This window comes from Antechinus flavipes, chromosome 4 (genome assembly GCF_016432865.1).
Source record: "Antechinus flavipes isolate AdamAnt ecotype Samford, QLD, Australia chromosome 4, AdamAnt_v2, whole genome shotgun sequence".
Lineage (NCBI taxonomy): Eukaryota > Metazoa > Chordata > Mammalia > Dasyuromorphia > Dasyuridae > Antechinus > Antechinus flavipes.
In genome coordinates this window covers 5,836,164-5,855,985 of record NC_067401.1, presented here as the reverse complement: position 1 = coordinate 5,855,985, position 19,822 = coordinate 5,836,164, and the positions used below count along the sequence as shown (strand labels likewise).

At 45.3% G+C, this 19,822-nt stretch overlaps 2 protein-coding genes across 10 annotated transcripts in view; one reads left to right on the top strand and one right to left on the bottom strand.

The window, feature by feature from the left end:
- The window catches only part of AGAP1 (ArfGAP with GTPase domain, ankyrin repeat and PH domain 1), a 612,588-nt gene that overhangs the window by 152,596 nt on the left and 440,170 nt on the right, over positions 1 to 19,822 (bottom strand). For 6 of the 8 annotated variants that reach the window (XM_051999115.1, XM_051999116.1, XM_051999117.1 and 3 more), the window contains one exon: positions 4,376 to 4,537. The exons of the other annotated variants lie outside the window; for them this stretch is intronic. In XM_051999115.1, the coding sequence (XP_051855075.1) occupies positions 4,376 to 4,537 (162 nt within the window). The remainder of the gene's footprint in view (positions 1 to 4,375; positions 4,538 to 19,822) is intronic. 8 annotated transcript variants of the gene reach the window in all.
- The window catches only part of ASB18 (ankyrin repeat and SOCS box containing 18), a 413,251-nt gene that overhangs the window by 273,999 nt on the left and 119,430 nt on the right, over positions 1 to 19,822 (top strand). Inside the window, exon 6 of one of the 2 annotated variants that reach the window (XR_007953851.1) lies at positions 12,895 to 12,904. The exons of the other annotated variant lie outside the window; for it this stretch is intronic. The gene's annotated coding sequence lies outside the window, so the exon portion shown is untranslated. Of the gene's footprint in view, positions 1 to 12,894; positions 12,905 to 19,822 lie in introns of those variants that run through there. 2 annotated transcript variants of the gene reach the window in all.

Here is a 19,822-nt window from a genome sequence, read left to right as displayed (position 1 = left end):
ATCAATAAAGCTAAGCTGCCCCTTCATTGACTGCAAACACCAATTTCTTTCACTCGGGATTATAAGTTGATGTCCACAGTCTCCCTTCTGCCATTAGGGTGATAAACAGTTTAAACTACATCAGGATCTGACATGTAGATCAATTCTGGGTCCATAAAGAATCTACACAAGGGCTTCCTGGACAGGGATTTACTGCCACCCGTTTTTATTCTCTCTTGCTGGTAAAATTACTTCTGTCAAACACTTACGAGAGTAAGAAAAAATGTAAAAAAATTAATTTTTCATGGGCCACTGGAACGGCCTTCTTCGACGCAGAAGCCGAGAGACGAATATGTTTCCACATTTAAAAAAATTAGGCCGGGAAGCAAGCGGCACACGGCAAAACTGTGATCTCGTTCCCGATTCTGCGCGCTCTCCAGCCGACAGCCACCTGAAAAGCGGAGGGGAGCTGTCGAGATCTCCCTCTCAGGGCAGGCGCGGGGGCCTCACGTTCCCGATGCCAAATGATATTAGACATTTAATTTCCAACCTCAGGTACTCAAATGTAAAACCTTCCAACACTAATAGTCATAAACCAGTGGGGCATTCCATTGCGCAGAATGGATTTTTCTATTTTTTCCTCCCTTAATTGAGCGGCGCCTCCTGTTTGGTGGCTTGGCCCACGACAAAGTAATTTATCTAATTAGGAGCCTCTCATGGCTGCTGCAAAAGACAGGAGCCCCAGGATACCTGGCGAGCCAGAGAGGAAGACTTTGGAAAGTTCTCTGGAGCCACTCAAAGTATTAATTTAGTGTGGGAAAAGGGTGCCGAGAATAATGGGAGCCCAACGTGACATATGTTTTCTCTGTGATCAAAGTCGGCGACAGTCAGCCGGCACGTTCTCCAGGCTCCTGGAATCAGAATCCTGAGGCTGTTTCTCTTCTCCCCATCCCTGCTGCCTACAGAGGTAGCTTTTTATGACTAACAAATTCAGAATTCTTCATGGGCAGGGCCAAAAAGCTGAAATGAAAAAGAGGGGTCATTTGGTGCCCGCCTCCTCTAAGTCTGTGTTAATGGTACCCTCAAAATTTAAAAAAAAAAATCACCACACATATACATTGTGCTTTTCCCCATCATTTTAGCAGCCTACGTCTGCACTCAAGTCAGAAGTACAGGGCTAGCCACAGGCGACACTCTTCTGAGTCTGCACGTGATGACATGCGGGTGAGGAAAAGCATTAAAGATGGAGAGCGACCATTTGGCAAACACGATGGAAGGGGTTTTCCAATAGACTGGGAGGTCCTTAAGGGTTGAGATTGGTTTGTGCCTTTCTTTGTATTCCCAGCACTTGGCACAGTGCTTGGCACATGGCAGGAGTTTAATATATACTTGGTGAATGGACTTCACATTTTTAAAAGAAAACTAATAAAGTGAGCTCCATGGTTTGCCCAGATGTTTAATACTGGTTCTAATAAAACAACTAATAATAAAAAAATAAAGAACTAGAAAGAGAAAAAAAAAAAAAAAGGAAGTTAATGAATTCTCATTTCACCAGACCACACCCAATTGTAAAGACTCCATCTCCCCAGACACCCCAGTTCAGCTTGCGTCTCGTCACCCTGATGCCTTTTTCTATTTGACAAACGCGAGTTTCCTTTCCTTGGGGAACCCCTGGGCTTTAGCCCATTTTGTTCCAAATGCTTTTTCTCTGCTTTTGCTGCTGTTGTTTGTAGATTCATAAGCTTATAGGGAGACTAAACTAGAGATGAAAAGGATGTTGGAGCCAATTCAGCCCAATCCCCTTTATTGACAGGTGAGGGTCCGGAGGTCCAGAGACTTAATGACTTCTCTGAGGTGAAGTAGCTACTTAGTAGCCACATCACAATTTGAATCCAGATCCCTTCAATTTCAAAGCTAAATTTTCATGGTATCTTCTGGCTCCGGAGACATGACACACGCCCGTCTTTCTTTAAACCGTGGCTTCTCCTGACTGCCCAAGCGGCCTACAAATTTGCCAGGCTATTCTTCCCACACGATGTACTTGGAAATTTATCTGTGTCTCTGCTGACTGTAAGCTTCCTATCGAATCTTCCTTCTTGAGAAGGAAAGTGTGGGCCCCAAGTGCCCACTCCATTACCAGCTTCTTCCCCTAAGAGTACTTGCTTTAAATACCTGTGAGTTGACTGACTTTTGTTGCACAGAGGAAAGATGCGAAGGGTTAGAGAACACTCAATCTACTTAATTGGCCTCGGTGTAATAGCTAATTTAAATATGTGTAAGCAAACGCTGCAGAGGAAATCATCTCTAACAAAAGGATATTTACTTAGAAGGTTTTGGTTTTTTTTTTTAATCATGGAGTTTTAGATCGAGTAATAAGGTTTATTCCAAGATGGTTTGTTTAAAAGGCTGCTTTAGCTTAATTTAATTTATATTTTAATTTTGTTATAAAGTCAATGAATGATCTCTCGAGAAAAAAACATCGTGAGACACTGACACGGCAGGTAGTATCACAGGGCCATGGTGTTTGACGCTGGAAGGGACCCCCAAAGGCCATCTGACTCAGGGTACTCACTGACAAAGGAGGGAACTCAGGTCTGGAGAGGGATCTCACTCAAGGTCCCATGGGTCCAAGGGGGAGGCGCAGCCTTGGAACCTTGGTTAGACATGACATAAAGCTTACAGTCCAAGATCACAGACCTTCTAATTACAGATCAAGCAGAACATCACCTCCTGCCCAAGGTCACAGAGTCACGGGAGTGAGCCCGAGAGCCAAGAAAATGAGCTGAGGTCCTCTGGCTTCCAAACCCAGGGACCGTCCCCCTAACTCGCTTCTGGCAGAGCAGAACCTTTTCATTCTGGACACGCGGCTAGAACCCAACACCACACTTCTCCAAAGTAAGAACGGCCGGCATTTCCATCCCAAACATGACATCCGGCCTGGTTATTCTCATCTGCATGTCACCGAGAAGGTGTCGGTACAAGGAGGTATCAGCACAATCAACAACAGCACCACTAATACACCAGCCTGCCTTAAATTCACTTGCCTGCCGACGACTCCATTGCAGATAATGAGGGGAACCCCTTCTAATCAAATGGACGGACAGATTTAAATTCAAGAGGTAGCCCTGAAAGGAAATGGATGGATCCAGGGAAAATAGCTGATGCTTTCAGGGACCCGGGAAGAATGCGGAAAGCCTCGCCCCGCCTACAAAATATCAGGAGAGGTAATAACCGGAATTTATTCATTTCCTCTCTTGCACTGTGCTCAAGACCCGGAGACTTGAGGTGAAAGGCAGAAAGTTTTCCAGGGTCTCTTTGGGGAGGGAACGACAAGCACTTGCCGTATACTAAATGGGCTTTTCTCCGAGGAGAAGGAAGAAATATCGGTGCTGAGAAGCCGACGGCGCCCGCCCGGAATGGGACACCAGAGTGGTTTTCCAGTTCCCCTTCCCGAGGCAGGAGCCCTTCCCTTGCCTCCTTTCTATAGCACCCTTTAGAACGCCTCTCGCAGATTCTGTGTCTTCCTCTCCCTGGGTTCTGAAATATTTTCCTTCAAGGCTTTCTCCAGGCACCATCCTGTCAGCCAGGTCTGGAGTAAATAGAAATAAGGAGGATGTTTACCCAAAGCAAATGGGCTTCTGTAGCAGCTGGTAGGTCTACAGGGAAGACGGGATGCTGAAGTCTTTTAATTAGTACAAATTATGCTAAAATTACTCTAAAACCCTATCTGATAGATTATCTACAACAGTGGGAATTCCTTTAAATACCGGTGAGCGGGCTACGGCGAGAACGCCACGGGCAAAGCGCGTTTCGGCAACCCAGGATTCCCTCCATGTTGCATTATTCATGGAGCCATAGGAATGTCACTTTACATGTGCATCGCTATTCCCCGTGAAGGATCCATGGGGTTCTCCTGGGCTGGGGGAGGTTAGGAGGGGACTGGAAGCTCAGCGGCACCAAGGATCCAGAAAGAGGAAGGCCTCTCGGACATCTTGGGAGCGCACCACGCCAGTGGAAAGCGGACACGGGATGAAGCGCACGGAGAACATTTTCTTGAACGCAAAGAAGGAAGATCCCAGAATCCCAGAATTAGGGCGGACAGGGGCCTCATTATGTAGAACCCCCTCATTTTACAGACGGAGAGGATAAGAGATGGGCTCCAGATCACCACCCGGATCGGGATTTGAACCGAGGTCCCGTGACTCTTCCCGCCGAACCACGAGGCCTCCAGGAGTCCGGCAGGGCTTTGGAGTCTTGGCAGGAGTCTGACTGAGGTCCTCCGAGCGAGGGTCCGATTTGGGACCCGAGAGTGGGGAGCGCTGGAAGGAACCTCAAATGGTCCGACCCCCTGAGGGCGCAGGCCGGCGGGTTCTGTAAGGAAAGAGTCCTCTCTTACCGCTGCTGATGCCCGAGTTGGCAATGACTGTGGCTTCACTCCACTGGTCGGCGCTGGAGACGGAGTAGGAGCGCTGGTGCATCCCATCGGGGCGCGTGTTGAAGGACACTAAGCTGACGCCACTGGCCATCTGAGACACAGACGCACTAGCGGTAACATTCCCTAGAAACAAACAAGGAAGGTGAACAAGACCGCGTACCACAGGCCCGCAGAACACACAGTGACTTCGAGGCGCCGGCCGCCACCGGGAGCCGATGGGGCGCGGCGCCGCCTCCCTCACCCAAGACAATGGGGTACGGGGCAAGGCCGGGCTGACCGGAAAATCGAACAAACGGAAAACCGACACGTCGGCCAATGGCCCAATGGCCACGGAGCCCTCCGTGGCCCCGAAGGCTAAGAAGCGGGATTGAAGGGTCCTGGCTCAGCCCTCAAGGCTGCCGACACAACCGAACAAGAACGGAGACCCGGTGGCCAAGGACCGAACAGAGACTGCAGAAAAGCTGAAGGCAACTAGACTAAAGGGGCCACAGGCAGTCCAAGACCTCAGGGCACTGGAGGGGACTGTGCCAGGACTTAGCATAGCCAAGAACGGGGGGCCACTCCACAGGAGGACCAGGAAGCAGCCTCCTTTTCTCGCCATCTTTGCTAAGTGCAGCCATCTCCACTGGCCCAATGTGAACAAGTGCTTTCAGCATCCCTGCATTTTGGTACCCAAGGAAAAACTCCAGGTGCACCGATCGAGTTACAGCTTTGCTACTTAAAGGGCCAAGCCCCAAAGAACACGGCATCTACTGCTGTAGATGTTTCCTGTAATGACTGGTTTTTGCTGACACTCCCCATCTGTCTGTCTCTTTTTCCTTCCGTATAAGAAGGGATGATTGTGGCTAGTAGAGGGAGAGGTGGTCCATATAAGAAGGGATGACTGTGGATAGTAGAGGGAGAGGTGATATGTTGGAAAACAAAAGCAATAAGTAAGAAAGATAATGAGAAAAATTTTAAAAGTTGGGGAACTCAATCAGTAAAGGCATATTCTTTGATTTAGGGCTCCAGAAGACCTTAGCCTCTTTTTAATTTGTTTCCAACTATATTTGTTGAGAACAGACCCCCCCCTTTTCATCCACAAATGGTTGTTTTGAGAAAGGATTTTTGGTAATACTAATCTTCAATTATAACCTAGTATCATACATGCCAAAAATACATGTGATTTTAGTTGTTAAATTCGTGCACCCTAATCCTAACCCACCCGACTCCCGACTCCCGACTGCTTCCTGACTCCCGACTGCTTCCCGACTCCCGTTCTGCCTCCTGCCTCCCACCTCCCTACTCTAACCCTAACCCTAACTCTGGCACTGGGAGAAATCTTGCTTTAACTTGTATACACATAATACAAACAAAATTCAGACAAAATATAATTTGTGGGCAATCTCACCACAAACATTTGCTGCGATCCTCTCTGTTTTTATCATTATAAGAAAACCAATCATTTCAAAGTGAAAACATATTGATCTCCTGGGGGAAGAGATGCTAAAAGCCATGGGCTTTTGCCCATATACTACACAAAAGTAGGGAAATTGAAAAAAAAAACAACAACATAAAAACAAACCAAGAAGAATCAGACAAGCTGTAGACCCGGGACGTAGACATTAGACCAATGAAGGAATCATATACGGGAAACAAACAATCAGTAAGCCACAGAAAACAACGCAAGATATGCTCCATGGTAGAAAGAGCTCTGAGAACTCTTCCCTAATAGAGCTTATCAACATACATTTATGAGTCATTTTCATAAGAAACTCTCGACAATCACATGAAAGAAACACTAAATGAGAAAAGAAAAAAGAAAACAACTGTTTTCATTTCACATTCATTAAACAGGCAAAGTTAATAAAAGACAGAAATAGTTGACGTTGGAGACTCTGGGAACACAGGCACATGGACATACCCTGGTCGTCAAGTTGTAGTTTGGAACAACCATTCCCCAAAACAATTTGGAAGGATGAAATCAGAGGCTGTAAATACACCATCTATACAATTTAACCCGGGAGTTCTATTATCACGCATGTAAACAGTGGAGGTTAATAATGGAGAGAACGTTGCTATATCTACTTACAGAATCCCTTGCGGCGGCACAAGACTAGAAACAAAGTGAACTCAGCAAAGTCAGGAATGGCTAGAAATAATTGTTGTTGTGAAATAACTGGACATGTTGCCCAATAAGAAATAGACATGTTAATTCAGAAACACGGGAAGATTTGTACATTCTGATTCAGTTCACATGACTATTGCAACAGTGTCTGTGAAAAACCCTAAAAGGAATCACAATTCAAATGAAATATAAGTAATTGTGATTCCCCGAAAATCCATGATGAGCCCCCGCTCCCTCATGAGAGGTGAGGGATGAAGAGAAGGCACACGGGAGTACCAAGAGATGGGGAGAGGGTGTCTGCTACAGGCGTTGGCTGTCTTTTCTTTCTTAAAAGGGAATGTGTTTGCTGGAGTAGGTTTGGAGTCTGCCTCAGGAGGTGGCTATAAAGACATCACTTAAAACATTGAAAAGAATCCAAAGCAATCCCAATAGACCGAGGACAGAAAACGCCGTCTATATCCAGAAAAAAGAACTAAGGAGACTGAATGTAAATCAACACATGCTATGTTCACTTCTTTTTCCTGGTTTTTAATCTCTCCTATGGTTTTTCCCTTTTATTCTGATTTTTTTCTCCCAACATGATTCATAAAGCAATATGTATTAAAAATAAATAAATTTACTAGGAAAAAATAAAATAATTGTAGACCAAAAAAAAAGACAGTTAAAAGAAAGAGTTCTAGGAGAGAGATGAAGGTTCCATGGAAATGGTTCCTACCTTCATAGAACTTCAGCCTTCTAGGGGAAATGACACAGACAAGTACCTCAATATAAATATAAGCACATTAGAGAAAAGGAATTCAGGGTCAGCAGAAAATCCAGGAGCCACCTTTGATCCCAACTCTCACCCTAAAGGACAAACCACCAGTAATTGTTTGTTGTTCTTGATTCCCTTCCTTTCCATCTGGGGCCACTGAACACTTAACTGTCGGATCTTCCAGGGGAGCATCCTGATCTTGGGGAAGAAACAATGCAAGGAGCCCGAGGTCAGGAAGTGGGAGCCTTGACACTGAGTCTGACTTACTGTGATTTCAAGCCTGGCCTTTCTTTTCTAGTGACCAGGCCATGGATACACCGAGCTTCTTGGGAAGCCCAGAGACTGCTGATACACAAGCCAGATGGGCACAGTAGATAGATAAGGCTGTGTGATGCTGGGCAAGTGACCCAACAGAACCCAACAGTATGACCCTTTGGCCATTTGTAATGTCCTCAGACCTCACCTCCACCTCCTTACAGCACCTGGGAGCACTCTGACAGTCACCTTGTCCTTTATTCTTTTTACAATTCTCCCCAAGATAGAAAGGGCTTAGTGAAATGTCTCCTCAGCTGTCTCCCTAGCTCCCCCATCTCTCCCAATTTCTGAATCTCCTTTGTAAAGTCCATGCTGATGGATGACTTTTCTGTAGCTCTCAATCATCTTTTTGGACAGCTAACCCCTATCTGGAAAGCCTGTATCCTCAGGATCCTATTCTGGACAGCACGTCAGATCATGGCCAAGGATCTCTCATGAAGACCCTGTTGAAGTGATGGCTTCCACTTGGCCACCCAGCTGGTCTTCCTCTGAAGTCGGCAATGCACAGTCCCTCAGCTTGGGAAGCGTGGCGGATGGGGCCTGGTGACTTCCTGCAGAGCTTCTGGCTATGTCTATGTTTGGGGGTCAGTTTGGGTCCAGAGGAAACAATGGCCAATCATGAAAACAAGAACTCATCGACATGGAGAGAACCGATAAGTGCCCAGATAATCAGAGCTCTCCAGCCCAACTCTCCTGTAAAAAGTTTCTCAAACTCCCTCTTTCCGATCTCTTCCCTTCAGGGAGGGGGTCTATAATACCCTCCTGCCACAATGTCACTTGTTTCTCTTCTGGTCTTTAGGATGGAGGTCTAGATCTGGAGACAGGAAGAACTGAAATCCAACCCTGCCTCTGACACTTCCTAGCTGCAGTACAGCTTACTGGGGCCTCGGTTCCTGCCTCTGCTTATTGCAGTCATGTCTGAGTCTCTGTGACCCTGTTTGGGGTTTTCTTGGAAAAGAGACTGGACTGTTTGGTCATTTCCTTCTCCAGCTCACTTGACAGATGGGGAAACTGAGGCAAACACAGTTACATGACATAACCAGGGTCACTCTGTCAGTAAGTGTCTGAGGCTGGATTTGAACTTGGGGCTTCTGACCTGGCGCTCTATCCACTACACCACCCGGTTGCTCTCTACTTCAGTTGCACTTCTGCCTTTCCAGATTCTCATCATGACTCTCACCTTACCAAAAGACAAGGATACCGGGAAGGGGAGGTAAAGAGGGAGCATATTCTCAGTGTATTAGATTGCTATTGATTCATCCACAGAAATACTGATTCCCAGTTTTATGTGCAATCTCTTTGTATATGGGAATGTTCTTCTTTGTTGATGTTTTGTCAAATTTATTTTTTAAAATTTAAGTTAAATTTTTTCATAAAGGATCTTATTTATTCTTTTTAAATATCTCTCCTAAAAACATAGCAATGAATTCCTCAAGCAGGCACTTTCCTTTAGAGACTGAGAAAGTTTCAAGTGCGAAGACTAACCCCTGGTCTACAACTTTAGGCCAGAAATCACTGAGCTTTCTGCTGAAAGTGAACAGCGCTCTGGGAAGCATCTCATGCCAAATTGACCAGAGCCAGGGCTAACGAGAATAGCGACGAGAGCCTCTTTTGGAGGGCTTTAAGTCAACACAATGTGATTTCTAGATAGCAGAGTCATCCGTCCCATCTAAAACAGTCTCAGAGACGTGTGTACTTTCTTAAGCCTAGAGGAAGATCTGCAGGGCCAAGTGTCCCTGGGAATTTTTGCAGCGCTGTGCTTTTAGCAAAGATGATCCTAATGGCGGTTGAGAACATTCTGTACAACTCTGGGTCCCATATAAATTCAAGCTGTTTTTATTGTTGCTCTCCTCATCCGGACTGGCTGTGTGCTAGGTGTAGGGGAGTTTCCAGGATAAAGACTAATCTCATTCTCGGTTTTGGACAAGACGAATCCATTAGCAGATGAGGAGAATGCCGAGCACAGAGTTTACCCAGACGTCAGCAAAGCTACCGATAGAGTTTTCAAGGAGCAATAATCACTCCCTGGACGACCCTCCTTGGCTAAGACACCATCACTCTTCCTATGGAAAAAAGGGATCTGGATTAGGCCCTAAAACAATCGGTCAGATTCAGGAGGCCTGGGCTTGACCCTCTGCTGTTGGGAAAGGGAACACTCGGGGTGACCCAGAGAGGATCAAAGACCCCTTATGGGCCAGGGCACTGAGCTGAATCCAAGAAGATGAAGTCTGGCGGGTTAATAAATGGAAAGTCTTGTACTTGGGCAGCTCTGGGGAATCACAGCACACAGAGTTCTGGGCCTGGAGTCAGGAAAACTCATCTTTCCGAGTTCAAATTGGGCCTTGGACATTTACTCGTGTGTGACCCTAGACTAGTCAAGTAATCCTGCTTGCTTCAGTTTACTCATCTGTCTAAGGAGCTGGAGAAGGAAATGGGGAACCACTCCAGAATCCCTGCCAAGAAAATCCCAAATGGGGCCACAAAGAATTGAACACAATTGAAATGAACAGCAACAAAACATCAGCTCCACAAGTCTAGGATGGGGAGACAGAAATGGATCTGGGGGTCTTGGAGGACTGAAACCTCAACCTGAGCCACTAACATGAGGGGGCAGCCAAGAATACCAGTGAGATGCATTCAGGGAAGTATGGCTTCCCAGGACCTTCTGCTCTCTGCCCTGTCCGCCTTCCCCTGGAGTGCTGTGCTCATAGCTTGGAAAGGCCCTTGTTAAGTGGGAGAGTGCCCAGAGAAGGGCAGCCAGAGAGGTGAGGGCTACGTGAGAAGGGGATGGCTATCATGGCGGGGAGACCCGAAGGCCCCCAGGAACAAGGAATGAAGATTCAGGCTGGATGTCCAGAACGGAGTGGAGCCTCTTCCGGAGGTGCTAGGGCTTCCCTCCCGCTGTTTCCCGGAGGGCAGGCTGAGCCCCTCCCACCCATGAGGAGGATTTTAGAGAGGATTCCTTCATGGCTGCTGTGGTTCTGTGACTCTGGGCACATTCCAGGTGGAGGGACCAAAGGATCCCAAATTGGGAGCTGGTGCGTAATGTAGGGCAAGCCATTCCCATGGGAGCAATATAAACTCCTGGAGGATGAGAAGGGAAATAGAAGGCAGTCCTTTATATATTTTATATATATGTGTGTATGTATATATATGTATATGTATATATATGGTTATACTCCAGGATTATATAACAAAGTGGGGAAAAGAAAGCAGTCCTTTTATATATGTGTGTGTTACACATATAAATATTATACATGTAACAATATAACACATGATATATATGTTTTATATAACACATATGTTATATATGTATATATAAGAATGGGAAATGAGAGATGGGAAAAGAAGGGAAAAAGAAGGCAGTCCTTCATATATTTTACATATATGTGTAACACATATAATATGGTGTATATATATGTTTTATATATATGTATATATATGAATGGGAAATGGGACATGGGAAAAGAAAGTCCTTTTTCATATATATATGTAACACATATAACACATGTTATATATGTTTTATATACACACATATGTTATATATATAGGAATGGGAAATGGTGAAAAGAAAGCAGTCCTTTTTTATGTATGTGTATATACATACATATATAGATTTATACTCCAGGATTATATAACAAAGTGAGGAAAAGAAAGCAGTCCTTTTTTATGTATGTGTATATACATACATATATAGATTTATACTCCAGGATTATATAACAAAGTGAGGAAAAGAAAGCAGTCCTTTTTTATGTATGTGTATATACATACATATATAGATTTATACTCCAGGATATATAACAAAGTGAGGAAAAGAAAGCAGTCCTTTTTTATGTATGTGTATATACATACATATATAGATTTATACTCCAGGATTATATAACAAAGTGAGGAAAAGAAAGCAGTCCTTTTTATGTATATATGTATGTGTGTGTGTTACATATATAAATATTATATATAATAACAATATAACATATGATATATATATTTTATATAACACACATGTTATATATGTGTATATAAGAATGGAAAATGGGAGATGAGAAAAGAAAGTCCTTTTTCATGTATATGTAACACATATAACATGTTATATATGTTTTATATGCACATATAAGTTATATATAGGAATGGGAAATGGTAAAAAGTAAGCAGTCCTTTTTCATGTATGTGTATGTGTGTATACATATATTTATACTCCAGGAGTATATAACAAAGTGGGAAAAATAAAGCAGTCCTTTTTCATATATATACACATATCATATGTTATATATGTTTATCTATATATGCTCTGGGAGTATAAAACAAAGTGGGGAAAAGAAAGCAGTCCTTTTTCATATACATACACATACCATATGTTATATATGTTTATTTATATATACTCCAGGAGTATAAAACAAAGTGGGGAAAAGAAAGCAGTCCTTTTTATGTGTGTGTGTGTGTGTATGTGTGTATAAATAAAAATACATAACACATGATATATGTTTTATATAACATACATGTTATATATGTATATGAATGGGAAATAGGAAAAGAAAGTCCTTTTTCATATATATGTAACACATATAGCATGTTATGTTTTATATGCACATATAGGTTATATATAGGAATGGGAAATGGTAAAAAGAAAGCAATTCTTTTTCACATATATATATATCATATGTTTTATACACACACACCCAGACTCCAGGAGTACATAACAAAGTGGGAAAAAGGAAGTAGTCCTTTTTCACATATATATCATATATGTATTTTATATAACATATATTATATATGATTTATATAACATATATTTTATATAGTTATTTATTTGCTCCAGGGGTATATAACAAAGTGGGGAAAGGGAAGCAGTCCTATTTTGCTTTGGATTTGGACTCTCGAGGCTTGTGGAGATCCTGCTGAGTTGGGCGCGATCCCGGTTTCCTGGGTCTGTATTCCGACATCTTCGCAAACACTCCCATCTCACGCTCCTGCTCTAAGAGCCTCCTCTCGCTACGGTCCCATCACGATGCTTGCGTTCCAGCGGGATGTCCCTGCCAAGCCGAGGCAGGGGGCCCAGGAGGCGCCGGAGGAAGTCAGTTTGGGGAAGGGGGCCAGGAAGTCTCCCTGAACGAGAGCAGCCTCCTCCTCCTCCAAGGATGATTGTTAAAAGAGACAGCCATGAAAGGATCTGTGTCAAGGCCTCGTAAGAAAAGCCTAAGCTGTGGGCAGCATCTGTCTCTCCAATTCTTCCCCTGCCAAACATCGTGGCATTAAGGCAGAAATACATTGTCAACTACCTGGCCCGAACCGAGTTCAGAAAGCAAGTGCCTTCCCATACATCATCTCTGCATCAGCTGGCTGCTTAAGTTGATTAGCAGGGGGCAGGGAAATTACTATGCTAATCCTCCTGTTCACAGCACTTGTCCCTTGATATGGATATGTGGAGATGCTCACTGGAAAGCCTTGATTAGGCCAAGTTTCCATGTGTCAAAGGCTCCAAATTCTGGCCAAAGAATAATTTTCCCTCGCACTCCTGGCCCGAAAGTGCACGAGCTGATTTGAAAAGGTAGTTACTTCTACCATATGCTATTTTTCTTTCAACAATTTCCATTTCAAAGTGAACATGGCATTTCTCTCTGAATGAGTGTCAGTGTGCCGCCCGAACCGCTCCCAAATGAGCAAAATTAATAAATAAATAAATTATGAAATGCAGGTTTCCCATTGGAAAAAAAAAATTCATCTGCTTTAAAAAAAAAAAAAAATCAAAGAGCCCCGCTTTCAAGCGCGCCAGGCTTATTACATGAGAAGTGGCCCGTTCTGATGTTTATCTGGTTGGCTCTGGGGCTCACCCACTGCCCCGGTCCCAATGGGGCCGGCCTGTACAATAAGCCCTCCTCCACCGAAGGCTTCAAGTCTGAAAATGGGGCCTTTTTCACAGAGGGGAGGCACTTATTATTTAAACAAGGGTGAAAAGAGCTGACTAAACTCCATTTGGTTTCTTTATTTTTTTGTTGTTCGTCCGAAAGACAGCAAGGAAAAGATGTGTTTGTTAAGCCTGGGGTGACAGAAGGGAGGTGGTGGAAGGCAGATGTGGAGACAGACACAATGGGTTCGGATCCCAGCCTTGGTGATTTGGGGCGAGCCTCTTCTCTCGCTGAGCCTCGATTTCTCCATTTCTGAGATGAGTGGGTTGGACCAGAATAGGAGATCTGAACCTTTTTGTTTTTCCTGTCATGGACCCCTCTGGCAGGCTAGTGATGTTTACTGGTCCCTTTTCCAAACATTTAAAAAAATTCATAAGTGAAGGAAATGCTAAATTTCAGTTTGATGTTAGTGAAAATAAAGATGTAGTTTTTCTCTCATCTGGGCCCATGAGTTCAGGCTAAGAGCCCTGGTCTGGCTCCCTCAAAGGTACTTCTGGGTCTTTGGTTTAAGATGGACCTATCTCTGAACAATCGATTACATTTCTCTGGGCCTCTGAAACTATAAAGTGGAGGTTCTGGATGAGGTCTAGAAAGCCCATAACCAGTTCTGAACCCACAATTGTCTTCTCTATGGTTAGAGACCCAGCATCTCCCTTCTGCAGACCCAGAGGTCTCCCCTGCTTTATTCCATAGGCTTATCTTTGTTTTCCAAAGCCAGATAAGGGCCTGAGGGGTCTCTGACAGATCCCAAACCATCCGTTTCGTGCCCTTATAAATCCTAAACCAGTCGCCTCGCTTGCGGGGGTGAGGGGGAGACGGTGAGTCCGTCGCTCTTCACTCAATAGCACGAAAAAGAAAGCTCCCAAGTCAGAGCCGGAGCCCGCCATCCAAGGGACGAGGGATTTCTTCTCTTGGTTTGCACACCCATTTCCAGAAAAGTCCTCCCCCCGGTCATTCTTCTGGAGAGTCTGTGGTACATCCCGTTATCTGGCAGCGTGTGGGTGTGTGAGCGGGGGGTACGCCAGGGGAGGGGGAGGCCGGTGCTACATGGAGCCATCCTTGGGCAGTGTAGGTTATTTTAATGGCCACATCAGTTCAAACTAAGCCTTCACCATCTGTTCCGCCCTCTAATTACAAATGCAAAAAGAATATAATTCACCACCATACCATAAAACAGTGAACTGCCCGTGATTTAAATGTGTGTGCATTAGTCATTCACAGCGTTATGTATGCAGCTGATTCTCCTGCCTCTCAATCAGTGCAATTTTACTCTGATGAGGGCTTTTTCTTGAAAAAAAATTATTATCATTATTATTAGGATTGAGACGAGGTCTCCCTGTCTCTCCCAGGCTGGAGGTGCAGGGGGCCTTTTACCAGCCCAGCCTCCCTCCGGAGAGCATGGGAGCCTTGACCAGTTGGCGGCCCCGTGCTCCCGGGGGGCTCACCACACTGATGTCCAGCTCGGCGCAGGGACCACGGGCGGCGCAGGGACTGTGGGCGGCACTGTCTCCCTGGCAAGGGCCGTTCTCGAAGCTCGAGCTTGGAACCGGCTTTTGAGGTTTCGTGAAGGGACAGAACTTAACTGGAAAGGTTTGGGACCCATTGGGTGGCAGCTCAAGGACCAGCCTCATGGACCTTCCCAAAGTAACCTATTTTGCACAATGGTAAAAGGCAGCTTCCCGCTCTCTTCCACCAAAAAAAGCAGGGAAGGACCATATATTAAAAGAGTAAAATAAAAATAAAAGAAATAAAAAATAAGAATAAGAATAAAAAAATAAAAAATAAATTTCTTCAACTTTTTGTTAAAAAATTATGATAGCTGTTCTTCCCTTGACCTCAACCTGACTTCTTGTGGGAGATGAAAGCTTCTGCAGAGGTTTTTTAAGCACCTTTAAGTCCATTGGGCTTCCTTCCCACTCGGAACATGTGCAATGTTGCATTGAAAGGTCATGTGGGCCTTAATGGTACAACCAGGTTTCCAATCCATGAAATGGAAGAATAAATTGCATAAACAAAGTCCAGCCTGGGGTATTAATGGATGGAAGCCTGGAAGACACTTCAATATTCCACCCGGCGACGTGGCCACTGGGGGGAAAAAGGAGGGGAAAAAGCAAGCCCTTTGACCCATGCCGGGCAAGCCTTCCAGGAGTGCCCCCCGACAAGTCTTTCAGAAGGGAAGGTGCAGAGAGGCGCGCACCGGCGCTGGCAGAGGGCAGGGTCTCACAAGGAGCTTTCTGTAGCAAGGAAACAGCAGGTCGAGTCAAATAAATACACACACATTGAGGAGCTGGGAAGAGGTGGATTCAGATCCTGCCTCGACCCTTCCTGGCCGTGAGATTCTGGCTGCTGCCTTTACTCCATGATCCGGGCAACTCTCCAAGAGGTGACGTGCCCAACTTTTCAATTCTTGTACTGGATGCAACGACCTCAGCGAGGACCCGAGAACGCAATAGCAATGATTACGATGAAGACGAGGATTAAAGGGGAGAGGAAGAAGCCTGCTGAAGTACCTACTGTGCGCCAGGCACTGTGCTGTTCTCCAAATGTAACAACAACAATAACGATAAAAGATTTTTTGGAAGGGTCTTAGATTTTAAATACCATCAAGTCTAATAACTTTGCTTTCCTGATGAGGAAACTGAGGTCTAGAAAAGTTAACAGATTTGATGCTCAAATTAGATTGGTTGGTTAGATTAGAGAGAGTAGATTAGGCAGTAAGAGGCAAAGCTGGAATATGATCCCAACTCTTCTGTTCCCCAAAGCAGTGCTCTCTCTCCTGTACTGGGCTAGGCTGGAGGGTTAAGATCCACTTGCTAAGCCTTGTCTTATTTGTTCCTCACGACATCCCGGGGAACTAGGTCGTGCAGGGGTTATTATCCAAGGCCATGGGCACCCTGAGACCCCAGGCAGCTTCTGTGTCGTGGTCTGAGGTGGAGACAAGCATCTAAAAGTGCTGGATCCAAGGGGGAGGAAAAGGGCAGCCCGAGACAAAGAGCCAGACATAGAGCTACGGTCATGGCTGGAGCCCAGGAGGGAAGGAAAGACTCTGAAAGGAAGGAGACGAGGGTCACTGAGGCAAGGGGAGAAGCAGCACAGTGAGATGACACAGAAGCTGAGGAAAGACTAAAGGGAGGGTCTAGTGCTCCAAGCAGCCATTGGGAAATGAGGAAGAGGAGAAGAAAGAAAAGGAGGAGGAAGAAAAGGAGGAAGAAAAGAGGAAGAGAAGAGGAGGAGAGGTAAGAAGAAGAGGAGAAGGAAAAGGAAAAGGAGGAGGAAAAAGAGAAGGAACAGAAGAGGAGGAAGAGGAGGGACAGGAGGAGGAAGAGGAGAAGGAGAAGGAAAAGAAGGGAGAGAAGGAAAAAAGAGGAGAAAGAAGGAGACAAAGAAAGAGAAAGAGTAAAAAGGAGGAAGAAGACAAGGAACAGAAGAGGAGAGGAGGAAGAGAAGGAGGAAGAAGAGAAGGAGAAGGAAAAGAAGGGAGAGAAGAAAAAAAGAGGAAAAGAAGGAGACAAAGAACGAGAAAGAGTAAAAAGGAGGAAGAAGACAAGGAACAGGCGAGGAGGAGGAGGAGGAGGAGGAAGAGAAGGAGGAAGAGGAGAAGGAAAAGGAAAAGGAAAAGAAGGGAGAGGAGAAGGAAAAAAGAGGAGGAAAAGGAGGCAAAGAAAGAGAAAGATAGTAAAAAAGAGGAAGAAGACAAGGAACAGAAGAGGAGGAGGAGGAGGAGGAAGAAGAGGAAAAGGAAAATAAGAAGAAAGGAGAATGAAAAGGAGGAGAAAAAGAAGGAGGAATAGGAGGAAGAAAGAGAAAAGGAAGAAGAGGAGGAAGAATTGGCATAGGATGAGTAGGAGAAGGAAAACGAAGAAGAGGAGGAGGAGAAGGACAATTAGCCAGCAAATCTCTGAACAGAACTGGGAATGACACCCTCCCGCTTTGCTCAAGCCCCAACTGCCTTCACAAATTTCCCATCAATCTCAGTCTTCCAGGCTCCAGGGGCTCGCACTGTTTTTGTTTCTCTTAACATAAGGCACCGGGGCACCCAACTCAGAGGATGTCCGGCCAGTCCCAGGGGAAGGAGGACAAAGGGAAGGCCGAACGCGGCCCGGGCCTCAGAAAGTGACAAAAAGCACTGGACAAGGAGGACACTCCCAGAGACCCATGGAAGGGAAAAACAGCCCGACCAGAGCCACAGCCAATGACCTCAGCCAATGACCTCACAGTCAGACTTAAAGGAACAACAACTGAGTTAAGACAGTTCTTCTCCAGTTTCTATTTCCTTCTTCTCCCTCTCCCTCCACTTCAGCTGGATGCCCTCTGGCTTAATTGATCCTGGGGCCTAATGGAGAACCTGGCTGGCTCCTGGAAGGGAGAGACTTTGCCCATCCGAGGAGACTCTGAGCAGCTTTCTTCACTTGCCATTTCAGGTGCCATTTTGTACAGGAAAATCGCCTTTTTCCCAAATGATTGAATCTATTCGGCTACATTCCGGGCCCTCCATCCACACAACAGAAAGTAAAATCTCTGAGGGCAAGAAGCGTCCTGTTTTTGTCTTTGTGACCCCAGTCCCTAGTTCAGGGCCCACTACAGAGCTTAATAAATCCTGTGGAGAAAAAGGAATCTGCCCTTCTCAGGTCACCTGGATCTGCTGAATGCTTCAGATTCTTCAGGTTAAAATTGCATTTAAAGATGGCATGAATCAAAGTCCAAAACAGGGGACTCAGAAGATGTTGTTATTGTTATTATTATTTTTTAACCATCTGTAATTCTCCAGTCCTTGGGGCTTCTTTTCCATTCCGAACACATGGAGCGTTCTGTTTAAAGGTAATGTGGTGTTGAACCTAAATCAGATTGTTTGCCGTCTTGGGGAGGGGGCGGGAGAAAATATCTGAAACACAAAATCTTAGAAAAATGAATGCTGAAAACTCTCTTTACACGTATTTAAAAAAACATAATACTACTGAGGAAAAAAAATAAAGGTAATTTTGGGTTTTAATGATAAAACCAAGTTCCCAATCCATGAAGTGGAAGATTAAATCGTATAAACAGAGTCCAACCGGGGGGAATTAACGGGCGACCAACGAGGAAATGGAGCCGAGAGGCGACTCCGGCAACATGGCCGCCGACAAACGGGAAAGGCGTCGGGCGTCGGTGCGCACGTACCCGCTCGGCGTTCCCAAGCAGGGACCCCCCACTTATTAAAATGTTTTCTCAACCATTTGAAACTAAACAAAGAAGAAGGAAAAAAAAAACTTTGTTCCTCCAGGACCACAATGGCTCAAGTTTCGATGTCGCATTTTCGTATGATTTTTTTGCTAGCCGTTCCCACTGTACAAGCGGCTTAGGGAGTGCGCGTCTGCAGAGCTCGCAGTTTTGATAAACAGCCTCTGCGGGCCACACAACGGGGATAATGTATCCTTAAGTACTGCCAATGAGCCGCCATTCTGCACAGCCAATTACTTCTGTGCGTCTGTCACTCAAAGGAAAAATGACTGGGCCCATTAGATCAAACCTTTGTCACTGTTCCTAATGCACTCTTAGGCCTCATTAATCTGAGGGAGCAGCAACAGAGCCGCCGGAGCCTCATTGCCTCCTCCACAACAGGGCCACGTGAAGCCTCTCATCTCTCCCCCAAGTGCACCGCGTTAATCAAGCTCTCCTTATTACCCCAGTCCCTGTCACGGAGGAGAGCGCTCTCTCTCTTAAATGCTCTCATTATGGCCCATCTTTAGAGCTGGCTGAGTGGGGGAGAGAGAGAGAGAGAGAGAGAGAGAGAATGAGACAGAGAGGGAGAAAGAGAGAAAGAGAGGGAGGGAGGGAGGGAGAGAGAAAGAAAAAGAGCGAGCGAGAGAACCAAGTCCGATCCATTAATATTCATGACAATAATTAGTATTCTAGGTCACTGAATATTCATGTTATTAGTTTGGTTTTTTATGGGTTTGCTGGATTGCCCTGATTGCTGGAGTATGGAAGAAAACAGCATGGATGGGACTTTAGATGTCAACGGCAGTTCAATACTCAAAACACATTTGAGATTTTTCCCTGCTACCCCTGCTCGGTAAATCAGTTTCCAGCCTCCTGATGGCTTTCATATTTTTAAACCGCTGGGGAACCGAAGCGGGGGGTCGGGAGGAGACTCTGTTTTGCAAAAGGGCCTCAGCATCCAGCCGGCTGGAATGAGAACATCCATAATGGTCCAAACTCTACGAGAGCACATTATCGGGACGAGGCTCTCGATCTGTCATCTTGGAACAGAAAATGGAACCGTGGGCCATGGTGAACACAAGAATAAAAGTCACAGTCACAGTGACATCGGGGCTGCCTGCCGGAGGAGC